Source organism: Sinohyriopsis cumingii, chromosome 1, assembly GCF_028554795.1.
Source record: "Sinohyriopsis cumingii isolate HCF-2022 chromosome 1, ASM2855479v2, whole genome shotgun sequence".
In the NCBI taxonomy this organism is placed as follows: Eukaryota; Metazoa; Mollusca; class Bivalvia; order Unionida; family Unionidae; genus Sinohyriopsis; species Sinohyriopsis cumingii.
In genome coordinates, this window is record NC_142961.1 from 162412615 (window position 1) to 162425958 (window position 13344).

At 41.1% G+C, this 13344-nt stretch overlaps 1 protein-coding gene across 1 annotated transcript; it reads left to right on the top strand.

Moving 5' to 3' along the window:
• Positions 1 to 11313: 11313 nt before the first annotated feature.
• LOC149808275 (ras-like GTP-binding protein Rho1) lies at positions 11314 to 13142 on the top strand. Its single transcript, XM_089950400.1, has 2 exons — positions 11314 to 11868; positions 12143 to 13142. The coding sequence occupies exons 1-2, from the start codon at positions 11730 to 11732 to the stop codon at positions 12583 to 12585; spliced, it is 582 nt and encodes a 193-aa protein (XP_089806526.1). The 5' UTR covers positions 11314 to 11729; the 3' UTR covers positions 12586 to 13142.
• Positions 13143 to 13344: the final 202 nt, after the last annotated feature.

The following is a 13344-nucleotide window of genomic DNA, read 5'->3' on the forward strand; positions in this document are numbered from 1 at the left end:
AGCCTCGTTTAACTTTGTGTCTAATGTAATATCCACTCATAATCAGTCTTCTTGTACTTTGGAACATAGCATAATTTAAAAACGGACGAATCACTTTGAGTTTGCGTTTCACTTGTATTTTGATCAGTTCTCGGTAAATGCGTTCTCTCAACTCCACAGGCAAAGCACGAATGTTCTCTAGCAAAGTATCCATGAATAGGTCATACTAAATCCTCTTTGGTCTGACACAAGAAATGTACTCTTTGCACAAACATGGTTTCACTTCAGTGTCAAATTTAAATCGTTGAGTCACTAATCTACACATGACAATTCGTTCAGAAGTTTCCTCTTTCACTAAGTTGACATTGTGTTCAAGATGTTGGTAATTCGTTAACTCTTCCTCTGGAATTCGATGCAGTACGTTTACAATGATGTAACTACAATCGTCCATACCAAACCAATCCTTTTTAAAACTAGAGGATCGTTCATCAATGTCTGTCCGATGGAACACTTTCAATTGAATCAATCCTTGTATAGCCTTCAGGTACCAGTGGTTCAAACACCGGTGACGTAACGGATGCAATTGTTCTTTACGTTTCACTTGTATTTTGACCAGCTCTCGGTAAATGCGTTCTCTCAACTCCACAGGCAAAGCACAAATGTTCTCTTGTAAAGTATCCATGAACAGATGATTATGGTAAGAAGTTACTTCAATGTCTCGGTCCCACTAAAGGTAAGTAATGACAATTCGGTGACCATCGAGCATGTTCTACGTAGGCCGAATCTTGCGGTTCCCAGTGGTGAAGTGACACACCGCAACTGAAGCACTTGACTTTATCTCCTTCGCCCAAGTAGAAAAATCCGGCTCTGGCTAATTCTTCGGGGGTCGGTCCTCCCAGATACTTTGGCCATTTTCCTTTGAACGATTGAAGACGATTTTCAAAGTCGCAGTATTCCGACAAACGCACAGGAAACGAATATTCGTTTTTCACAGGTTCGTTTCGATGAGGGTTGAGTGACATGGGCAGGAGTTTGCTCAGGGCTGGATGACATCCGTAGGGAGGTAAACGTGAAGGTGGACATTCCCCTTTAAAACGAAACCCAGTAAAATGTCCAAGAGGACGAGCAGCATCGCTTTCGCATCCCACAGGTTTGACACGCACAGCATCACTTTCCATGACAGGGGTAGGGGTACTAAAGTTCCCATGATGCTTTACGGCATCGCTCAGGTCACAAGGTACAGCATCGGTCCCATCGCAAGGCTCACAATCGCACTCGTCTGCAAACTCCGTTACGCAATTACAATGGTAACCACATGGACAATCGCAGTTTCCTTCCGGACATTTTCCGTCGCAATGCCTGGGTCTTATCCATCCAATATTAGTCACACTAGAGGAAGATACAACTTTTTTACAATCCCCAAACTGGAACGATGTCTTTTTCAAAGTATTCATCTTGTTCGCTCGGTCTTGGTAGTCACAATGAACTATCGATCTTGACCATAGCCCCCTTTTTATACTAGTCGCAATGCAGTCTCCAGCTTGTACATCTTTCCTTTTTTACGTTTTTTATGTCTTGTTTCGGAAGGTACCGTCTCTAAGGTACCGTCAACATTGTACCGTAGTGTAATGGGTGGAAAGGCCATAGAAAGGTAAGGGCAGTGCGGAGACCATCGAGTATGTTCCAGAATAGCTGAATCTTTATAGATACATAGATCCATTCGTAACTTCAGTCCGCAAGCGAAACACTGTACCTCGTATCCCAATCCTGACTCAGGTCCCAAGTAGACAAATCCTGTTCTAGCTAAAACATGCGAAGAAGGTAATCCTTCCCTATCCGTAGGCCATTTCTGAAACGTGTCCAATCGACGGGCACAATCACAATAGTCAGGTAAGAAGACTGGAAAATGGTAGGGTTTGAACTTGGAGTTCTCATCGGGTTTCTCACTCGATTCTTGCTGTGGCGAAGTCATCTTTCTCGTAACTATCCTCTTACAACCAATGTTTTATACCAACGTGTCCATACGGTAAGGTGAAATGATTGGGAAGTCGCACTCGCTTCTGGTACACGATTTGATAGACTTTTTCCAGGGGTCGACTGACGATGTGGTGAGTGGGTAAACGTACAATCTTGTTCGGCTGGTAGGTGGTCACTTTAAAGTTTCCATCCTCTCCCGATTGCAAGGCTTCTTTCAATACCCCAAAGTTGACCACTCGACTGGTACGATAATTCAGAGTCAGTCCTTTCACTTTGCACGTCGTGTGCACTTCTCCTTGTTTGTCCCGGTATTCGTAGCCGTAATTTTTGGGACCGCCACTGACGAAACTTAGAATCTTGTCGTCGGGATGCTCGTCTGTCCAGGCTCCTAAACGGTCTCCTTCGATGTTAGGGTGATGTTGAATCGGGTGATGGATGTAAATGCAACTGTCCGTGTCAAAGTACAGGACGCGTTCTTCTAACAGTTCTAAAGCTTCGTACAATTTTAAGCGAGCATGAGCTGTCACGTAAGCCGCAATGATGACATTTCCAAAAGGGTCGTCTTGTACAAAGTCCAGATCTTCTTCGTAATTGACCAAGATTAAATTCTCTCGAACGACGTCCACGTGTTTCATGTATTTGGTTTTGTCGTGAATCATCTGGAAGTAGCGGGAAGGTTCTGTCAAATATTCCGTCTTGGGTAAACACGGTCGTTGTGCCATTTTACCCCACAAGCAATTTAACATCACTTTGGCAAACGATCGCCTGCCTTCGTTTTTCTCGATGTGGTCTAAAGTGATGCCTTCTTGTTCCCGGTATTTCTCTTTGAATTTTATTTGGTCTTCGGGAGTGTGACACCAGGAAGGATAGCCGCTGGCTTCTTGCTTCAGTTTCAAAAAGGCATCCACGTAGTCGGCGAAAATGCCTTTCTGAGTAGGGTCACCTTTGCAGTACTGTTGTGTCTTGGGAAAGTGGCAAATTTCGTACACTTCTAACAGTTGGTATCCCATGTCCAGAGCTTTGAACAATTCTACGCTGACCCAAGTTCCCGTCAAGGCCCGTTCTTCCTGACTGTGCTGACAAGGTTGGTCTTGGTTGCACGTTTCGGCACAAGTACGGCACAAGGGAAACATCAGTTTGCCTTGACAATGGTGAGGTAAGACGGGGTGGTATAGGTTCGTGGGAGGCAAAACTTTGCACTTGATCAAGCCTTCGTATTGTCGAATGTTGACCAGGTCGATGTGTTCCGTCAGCAATTGCGGGTGCCCTACAGGAAAGCGACAATATTTGCACACGTAGGGATACAGCGAACACACGTCCAAGTATTTGATTTCTTCTCCTTTCTCTTCGTCGGCTTGGTACAGCAAACAGGCGGCATTGGTCCTTCCTCCGTACAAACTATCCCTTGGGTTCAGCGGGTCCATGAACTGGTAACTTTCCACGAGGCGTTTAAACTCGGGATCGGTTTTCATACGGTGATCGTACTCGTGTTCCCACATTTCCACCACTTGGTATCCTTCCTGTTCTAACTTTAGGCGTCGCTGACAAGTGTCCTGGTACAAGTCTTCCATGGTTCGTTGCAAAAACTGATTTTTAGTGCCACGGTCAGGGTAACAAACAGGACATCCGTGAAATAAGCAACCGTTAAACTCGTACACAATCTTGGGGTTTTCTAAGTCCCAGCCATCGACCGAATACGTTCCGATGGTCTTTTCGCCCCCTCCGTTGCGGGCATGCTGAATCCACTTGTCTTCCTTGTCGCACAAGTAATGTAACCAACGTAGGGCTTTGACCGAGTATTGACGTTTGACAAAGTGGGTCGTTTGAGGGCTGATGACAGCCACGGTGTTTTCAGGCATGAATCGTTGTCGATACACTAGGGAACACGCTTTGGCAATGGTGCAAGCTTCTTTCAAAGGATCCACCCCTCCGTGTTCCATGAACAGTTCTCGAAATTTTCCACAGCAACGCCGTAAAATGTCCACGTCGGAACGACAATACTTTAGCATTTCTTCCTGAAAGTCGAAAGGGTCCGAAGCGTGAGCCTGGTACCAAGCGTAGAAAGCTTCTCGTTGTTCGGTACGCATGTTGTCGGGGTCGTAATAGTGAGCCTCAGGTAAATGGGGTAGAACGGCGTGTTGATTGGCTTCCGTATTGAAAAAGTGTGGAAAGTACCCTTTAGCCATTTCTGTCATTCCAAACGTTTTAGGCATTCGACTCAAAGGCATGGCCAAATAGCTCATCGAATCTTTAAACTGCACTTGTCCCACTTGCATGAAAATGATTTTGGCTCCGTTCAAAGTCACTTTAGGACGCTCGGTGCCTTGTTCCGTATAGTACCTCAAAAGAAACTGTCCATCGTATCCGGAAAAATTGTGAGCCATCACCGTGGCATGACGATGACAATCTCCGTAACGTTCGATGTCCTCTTGGCTCCACGTCTTGTCGACGGGGTCTAAGACCCATTGGGCAAAATCGGCTAACGTGTTCGGTCCCCGAAAGATTTTTTCACGTCCTCCGGGTATCTTGCTGCAGTGAGGGCAATGACTGAAGATAGGTTCTTGAATGCACTTCTCGCACGCTCGATGAGCCACACAAAAATTAGGAATGTGAATGCCGGTCTCTTGCATGCATTCGAAATCGAAAAAGATGAAATTGCCTTTCTTCTTGTGACCGTCCTCTTTCTCTGGTGAGGGTTGGTATTTTTGCACGTAACATTGGTGTTCCAAGTCCACGATGTGGTGACAAATGTGACATTTTTTCTTTCCTGAACATACGTGTGCCTTGGTATTATTGGTACGTATGACTTGTTCACACGTAGGGCACAATCTCAGCAGTTGACAAGCGCATTTCTTCTGTGAACCTTGCGTCTTCAAATGTTGTTGGTAACAGGTAGGGCTGACAAACGTGCGCAGACAAGTGGAACAAGGCACTGGTTCTTCGCTCAGACAGGGTGAAGAGGCCAAACATCCTGTGCATTTCGATCCACAATGTTTGTGTTGCTCTCGATTGTTATAACCATGGTCACATTTCTCACAATAATAAACATATCCCAGGAATCCAGTGATACTGGTAATGGTATCGAAATGGTCATCATGATGATAAAGGTGAATGTATTTTCCGTCCTTAAAGTCTTGGCCTCGAAACAACAGAGGTCCGCGCACTTCTTGAGGGTGCACTTTCAAGGTGTAGCGTGGAGCTAGGGCATCTTGCAATTTTTGCATCTCAGGAATGCCACAGGGTGTGTCTTTGGGCAGTCCGGCTTGTTGTAACAGGAGTTCTGCTTCATTTCGTTGTTTGGCTCGGTCGGAACGTTGAATAGTGTTCCAGGTTCTTTTCCATTCTACCGTGTCGTTCTTGTTGGCATAGGTTCGTCCCACCACGATGGCACGGGCTAAACACATCTGGTCATGAGGGTTGTTAATTCGGACGAGACTCGTTTTGGTGTTGCGAAGGTCGTCCACCAATAACATCTTTTTGCGTCCAGTCCCTTGAGGAGGAGAGACGTGGGTCATATCCAGTGTGGCTTTACCATCGGTGATGTCAAACTGATCATTAGATTGTTGTACGTGTTGAATCTTGTCCATGACTTTGGAAGCAGTTAATTCTGCAGGGGTGCTAAACTCGATCCAAACAGGGGATTTCAAACCGTCGTGTTGTATGGAAAGTCTCAAGCGATCGTCTTCTTTGGGTTGACATTGTCGCTTGAGTGCAGTGAGCAAAGAATCCCACACCTCAGTGATGAACCCTTCTGCTTTCTCTAACGGCACTTCAGCCTTGAAATCTTTAAACTTCACCGTGTATTTGTAAGCCGTGGTTCTAAATTTTCTAGAGGAGCGCTTTTCCGTCTCTCGAATGGAATAGTACTTTTCAGGGTTAACTAAGGGTGATGAACTTGGTTTAGAGGGTTCGGATTCTGGTTCACTCATGTCCTCTTCAAAATCACTGGCATGAATTTGTGCCAAGATTTCAGCCCTGGTACGAGGCGATAGATCACGTTTCTGCCTCTTACTTTCTTCTTCTTTCTTCTCGAATGAATGGGATCGTTTCATCTTGAAAGCAAAAAGTCAAATGACTCAAGTTCAAACACCATAAACTACTTTATAGTCATAGCAGACCAGCGTATATAAAAGGGTGTGTGTCTTGTCCTTTCACTATTCATTTCACTCTCAAGCCGAACACAACGATGGAAGAGACTGACCAGATGGAACGTTTCGTCAGAGCTTTGCGAGGGGTCATTAGAAAATTCTCTTCAGACCAGCCTACGGACTACTCTCCTTCCTTTAGAGATAAAAGTCAAGATACTTGCTATATCTGTCAGAAGAAAGGGCATTGGTCTTCAGAGTGTCCAGACCGTCAAAAAAGAAAAAAAACAGGGGATAAAAAAGACAAAAGTCAAGATACCTGTTATTATTGTAAAGAAAAAGGACATTGGTCTCCAGATTGCCCCAAAAAGAAACAAGAGGAGTCAGAAGAAAAGAGGAATTCTTCAGAAGAAGAGAGGGATTCTTCAGAGGAAGAGAGGGATTCTTCTGAGGAAGAAAGAAGACAGGTGAAGAAAAAGAAACAAGAGAAAAAAAGAAGAAGGGAAGAAAGCGAGGAGGAAGAAGAAGAGGAAAAGAGTGTGACGGTGAAGAAATTCAAAAAACAGAGAGACTAAACAAGGAGACAGAAGAAATTAATGAACTTTTTATTAAAGTGTTGAGTTATAAATTGTGAATTGGATTGTAAAAAATGGAGAAAAGAATAAATGAATGATATAAGGTAAGTGTCTTTGAGTTGTGATTTTAAAATAAGAAGCTACACTCACGCACTCATACACAGACACGTATTAAAAGGGTAACATGGGTGAGTTTTTTTTTTTGAGTTATTGGCAAATTGAAATTGTATTTCTTTTCGAGAAATGTGGGTGGCCCTGAAAAGGGCCTTTTTTTCTTCATGGTGTAGGGGTGAGTTTAAGCAATCAATTTTAACTGCCTTAAGCCTTTGCCACGGCCAAGGCCTACTTCTGGACTGCGTAATGTTGATGATGATAATGATTGGGTTGAAATCACTAAGGGTGGTACGGTAGGCTTAGTCACAGGGTTGACATGTTTGGCTCGGGAAGGTCGTATTCTCTTCGGTCGTGATAAAGAAGTCTGATACATTTGTTTCAGACTTCTTAACTCCGCTAAAATGTCCAACAGTACCGTGACCGTTTGATTTTCACCCTCTTGTTTCTTTGCTGCTACTTCTTCTTGCTGTTGTTTTTTTCTTACCTCTTCTTCTTGTTGCTGTTGCTGTAGGAGAAAAGTCTGTTCCGCTTCCTTTTGTCGTTGTATAAATTTCTCCAATTCTTCTTTCTGTCTCTGTCTAAAATTCTCCACTTGCGGTAATGAAGAAAGTAACGAAGGTTCCGGAACAAATTCTTGCGAGAAGAGAAAATCCACAAAATCCCAATTCACCTCTTCTGAAAGTAAGTCCGGGTTCCCTTGGGCAGTCTCCCCTGCTGGTGCACCCCACTGGATCGTTTTCTGAGTTTCCGTCATGTTGAATCACTGTCGCATAGATTGACTGCACACAAGCGCTAGCGAATCTATATTGACTACGTGACGTCACAGACTGCTCTCTTCGGATTGGATGCGAGCTGACTGAATTCTGTAACGCGTGTTCGGATTGGTAAATGAACTCAATCCGTTTCAATCCTTCCTCCGCCTATAAATAAGCGCCGTTCAATGCATTGATTCACCTGTTCTCGTCGCTTCAAGATGTGGACTACAGTTGAGTCATCCACCCTTGTGTCTTCCATGATGTTTCGGACAGACTTGCTCATGTATGTCCGATCGAAGTGGACCGTTGTCCACAGGACAAACACCAGCCTGTGGATACGTAGGATCTACGTCGAAAGACAAGGATGCCTGAAAAGAGTGCTGATGTACGGACCAACAGTAAGACGCAGCCTAAGGACAAGAAGAAGACCAATGCGGTGCCATTTATGTTAATGAATACATTAACATAAAACCCAAAGGCCCTTTTCAGGGCCAGCCATATTTCTCGAAAAGAGATAGTCTTTTGAATTGCCTACCCCTTTTTTTTAAAAAAACTTTTAAAAAAAAAAAAAATCCCATGTTAAATTCCCCTTGTACGTAGAGTGACCCACGATTTATTCCCATGTTCAATTCCCTTGTACGTAGATTGACCCACGATTTATTCCCATGTTAATTCCCCTTGTACGTAGATTGACCCACGATTTTTCTCCATGTTAAATTTCCATTGTACGTAGATTGACCCAAGGGTGTTTTTAATGCTAATTCCCATTGTACGTAGAGTGCCCCCCTTCACTACTTGTACGGCATATAGAGTTATCGATCAAAGTATCAAAGTGAACTGCGCGCTAACGTCTGGGGTGCCTTAATTTTTGTAGTTTGAATCTAAAACTGAAAACAGTTGCATATCATTTTAAGAGGACTTTATTGTCTTGATTATTTAATTTTTAAACTAGTAAAAAAAATTCATCATGTTAGAACATATTACTTCTCAAAAAGGGACTCGCAAGCTCGTATTTCAAGGTTATTTATTTACCAAGAACACCGATGGCAGTGATGGCAAGGAACTCTGGCGTTGTGAAAGAAGAACGTGCAAGGCACGAATTCATACACAAGCGAATGTATTCGTTCTTGAAGTTGGAGTCCATAATCACACGGTAACGCATGGGCAAGTCGAAGCTGAAACAGCTCGTGCCAACATGAAAAGGAAAGCAGAAACAACCGAAGAAGCAACACGATCGATTGGTCACAATGAATTGCTGAGTGTTGCAACTCCTTCAAGAAATTCTCACCTTGCATGCAGGTTTAGATCCAGTTACTGTTGTATTTGATTTTGAATTGGCAGCAATTAGAGCTTTTCAGAATATATTTCCAATGGCAACAGTAACTGGATGCATGTTTCACTTCGGTCAGTGCGTCTGGAGGAAACTGCAATCAGAAGGTTTTTCAGAACGTTATAGAGATTAACGTGATTTCTCGCTTCTTGTCAAGCGTCTTCTTGCTCTAGCATTTATTCCAACATATTGCGTCATAGAAGTCTTCGAAATTCTTACCGCAGATCCAGCATACCGAGAAATTGAAGTAATATGTAATTACATGGAGGACGACTTCATCGGAAGACCAAGGAGAGGAAGAAGAAGTACACCAAGATTCGCAATTCAGTAGTGGAACCAATATTCTAGATGCATCGATAACCTACCTCGCAGCAACAATGGTTAAAACGTTTGACCTCATATGATAAATATTATTTGAGTATGCCATGGATGTGTGACATATTTTAGTTTATTTTTTCTATTTCTAAAATATTTTATAGTAGTCAGAGGTTTTGTACTTGTCTTTTGTCATATAGCTTTATAGTTTGCGCTTTTCTTTTCTTGAATTGCTTTTTATTTTAAATTGTTTGTATCGGTAATTATTATAAATCATTCGTGGTCAGTTCACAATAGCAGCCTATTAATGTTATTTAGTAAAGATTTGTCTGGGCTTTTTACATTTCGTATTAATAAAATTGTAGTCGTACCATTTTGTCTGTACCATTTAATCCTAGTACCATTTTGTTCCAAACCATGTTGTCCGTACCATTTTGTCCGCACCATTTTATCCATACCAATTTGTCCAATACCGTTATGTCCACTTAACATTTTGTTCATACCATTTTGTCCGTACCATTTTCTCCGCTACCATTTTGTCCGGCCACCGTTCTCCACACATAAGCTTGCACCAGTGCATGGAGAATTATAGATCTCATCATCAGCACCCAGAAATTTTAAGTTATTGAATTTTGAATATGATAGTGTTTCCATATGTTTACTATTGGAGTTGAATTAGTACCATGAGTCCTTAAGAATTCACCAGCTGCGATCTGATTATCAACTGTTATATATAGGTTTAGCACGTGCAACCCAGCAAACAGGTGGACATATTAGATGGCAATTACTGCTGATCAATACAGACAGGCGATTTGCCTGTTTAACGTTTTCTTACCTGCCTGGGTCAAGTTTTGTTTAATAAAGGTTAGTGGTAATGCACAGTTGAGTAAAGGTGGGTGGGGTGGTACTCCGCTTGTGAGGAAATGGGTAAATATTATAGAAAGTGATGCCCCATTTCTGTCAGTTAAGTATCCTGCAACAGTTAGCAATGAGTGTGTGAAGGAATAATTTATAATAATACAAAAACTTCATACCATTATATATATATATATATATATATATATATATATATATATATATATATATATATATATATATATATATATATATATATATATATATATATATACATACAAACTTTGATGCAATGTATAGCATTATAAAGTCTGTATGTAGTGAAAAAGATGACACTTACACTTATGTTTAATCCATTTAATCGCAAGGACAAGTGGATTTTTCATTAGACTTGGAGAAACTGAACATGCGCTGTTTTTCTACACCTACTATTTGCAAATAAAATGGATTTGTGCTAGTCCTGAACCAGACTGACAGTAAAAAAAAGTATAAGACGTCCCTTCTTTGTAGACCTCTAGACAAATTAAACCACATCCGTATGTCTTGCTTTCTAAAGCACCTTAACTAAACCCATTATCTCATGTTGCTGCAAATAACGTCAACGTACAATGATATAAACTAATTTACCCGGTGTTCAAATGTTGCTCACAAAACTATCTTAGTACATATTTATAAAAAATACAGACAAATGTCACTTAATCACCACTAATAAGCATTTGACTTATATTACAGCTAAGCGTCAAGTTTTCCCTACACGTGACCTATTTGACAGACTGTATCCTCTTCTAACGTACAAAACTAGTTCATATATCTTACCTGATCAGTTTATAATCCGTTAAAATTTGTATTTTTCTTCATTTGAGCTATACTCTTGCTTCACGGTACGTGCCTTCTCACACATTAGCGGAAACATTTACTGCAACTATAGTAGTTTTAAAGTTCAACTTATATTCCATTTATATATTACTTTTAGCCAGTGCTTTTGCTTTAATAACAGAAAAATTTAATTCCCGTTTTCTGTTGCTTTTTGTTTAAAATTTAATTATACTTGAATTGAATTGTGTATTTTTAGCTTCAGTGAAGAACGAACTGTACAAACGCTCTGCATCTTTCCCTGATCAAGCAGGTTATACAGGGTTTATATTTCGTATTTGAACTTAACAAAAATAAACGGTCAATCCTTTAAAGATCTTGCAGACTTATAATTACAATGATTTTGTGACTAACATAATTATCTTTATTAAATTAAAACAAAATGAATTTTATTATAGAGAGGGAGGGAAAGCGGAAGATACAAGGTGATTAAGTTTATTCTTAAACCCTATTGTCACTAAGTGAGTGCCTGGAGTACCATTATGATTAGGTAACGTGTCCTATACAACTGACCCGCTACTCAGCTATGATTAAAGACTCATAACGGTCCCACTAAGAGTACTATGTCACCCAAGCTAACGTAATTAATGTAACTACCAATCAATGATCAACGGTGAATTCTCTTCATACTGAGTGACGCATACCAAGCTGTATATTTCCAAACCGTTAGCACAGTAGCACTTTATAAACTAAACGTTTCCGGCAAAACACGTGCTTGGAACTCCCACTCAGAGATTTATCATCGCTCTGTATGTTCTCGGGCATGAGTTGAAACTCATCCCAGAAAATTAATACGGGACCAGAGGCCAGTTAAAATCAGTCATTTTTCAACTGATATATATAAACAACGTTTCAGCGCCACCAAAGCTATATGGTCAAACTTGAAGAGAAGAGTGTGCAGTGCATTCTGATTGGTGATGCCATGACTGGCAAGAGCACACTGGCTCAGCCCTTCTTGGACGAACAACATCCACAGCTATACGTGGCCACAGTCTTTGATACCTATGCAGGTAAAGATCCTTTGAAATCTGATCGTTCTCTGGAATACGGTTTCGAATATTTCAAAAGTTACAAAATCAGTTTTAGAAACCTTTCAATCCTATTTTAGCTTTATAATTCAAAAATGTTAGAATATTTTTAAAATATAGCATTAAGACTAATTTTTATCATCAGAGATGTAAAAAAACAGATAGCTTCTAGATGGACAATGTTAACCCATAATTAAAAAAATGAACTGAATATTTAATAAAATGCTTATAACATTTCATTTTTATATTATTCCAGGTGTATACGAATTGGCTGGCAACAATTTCGGCATTGTCATCATGGATTCCGCAGGTCAACACGAATATAAAAACATGATAACCGGAAGATACAAAGAAACTGAGGTCCTCGTTCTCTGTTACTCCTGTGTGGACAGAGATTCCTTCGAGAACATTCGGGATTTCTGGGTCCCAGAGATGAAGCAATACGTGAGAAAAAGAAAACCGATCATCCTCGTTGCCACCCGCACTGACCTTAGAGCAAACAGCACGAAGATCTCTGATGCCTACATCAGTAGTGTGGACGGGGCTGAGTTGGCTAACAAAACTGGGGCCGACAGTTTTCTGGAGTGCACTTCGATGGATCCAAATACTGTGAAAATAGTATTTGAGACCGTGATAACATGTGCCCTCAAATATCGGAAGAGAAAGACGACTTTTGTTCAAAGGATCCTTGGAAAATGAACTGCTTCTGGTGAACTGACCCGGTCGCTATTGGGTCTTGACAGCTTCCCTATTGATCAAATTTGATGCAGTCAACGGCCTGCCTGCTGTATTTTAGTCTGGACTGAGGAGTCATGTAATGTCTTAACACCAACTGATGGATTTTGGAGGCCTGAGAACGACGGTGTTCTGGTGATGTTGACATATGGGGACACGTATAATTACCATAGTGACGTCTCTTTGAACTGTATGTGTCGTATAAATGTCCTGTGAAGATCCCATGTGCTTTAATCGGTACAAGTTACAGTTTTGTTACATCCAATGAAAATGTTTCCTAAAACTCTACTCTGTTCAAGTTTGTAATAATGGCAGTCATATGTTCAACAATTTACAGTGACCTATTATCCCAAGATTGGTTTCGTTCGATATTTTGCGACACAGCAACACAAAAAGGCTATTTAGTGCTAATTCGATGGAGTTAAATGTTTTGCGCAAGGGCAAACCACAATACAGTTTTAGGATTAGAACACGTACCCGTTTGGTCGTGTCCAGCACGCAAATCACGGAACTACCGCAGCTCACTGATATTTCGAGGAGCACACGTGACACTACAGATAATGAACTGAGTAATTTACACTGTATCAACATAAAGTTAAAGATCTTTGGCCGAAATACTAAGAAATGTCCTAAATATAGATGCATGTATATTGATTTATGAATAGATTTTGAACAAAAATAAAGTTGTTTGTTTTAGCTAACTGATGTTCTTCCTTTTTCAAT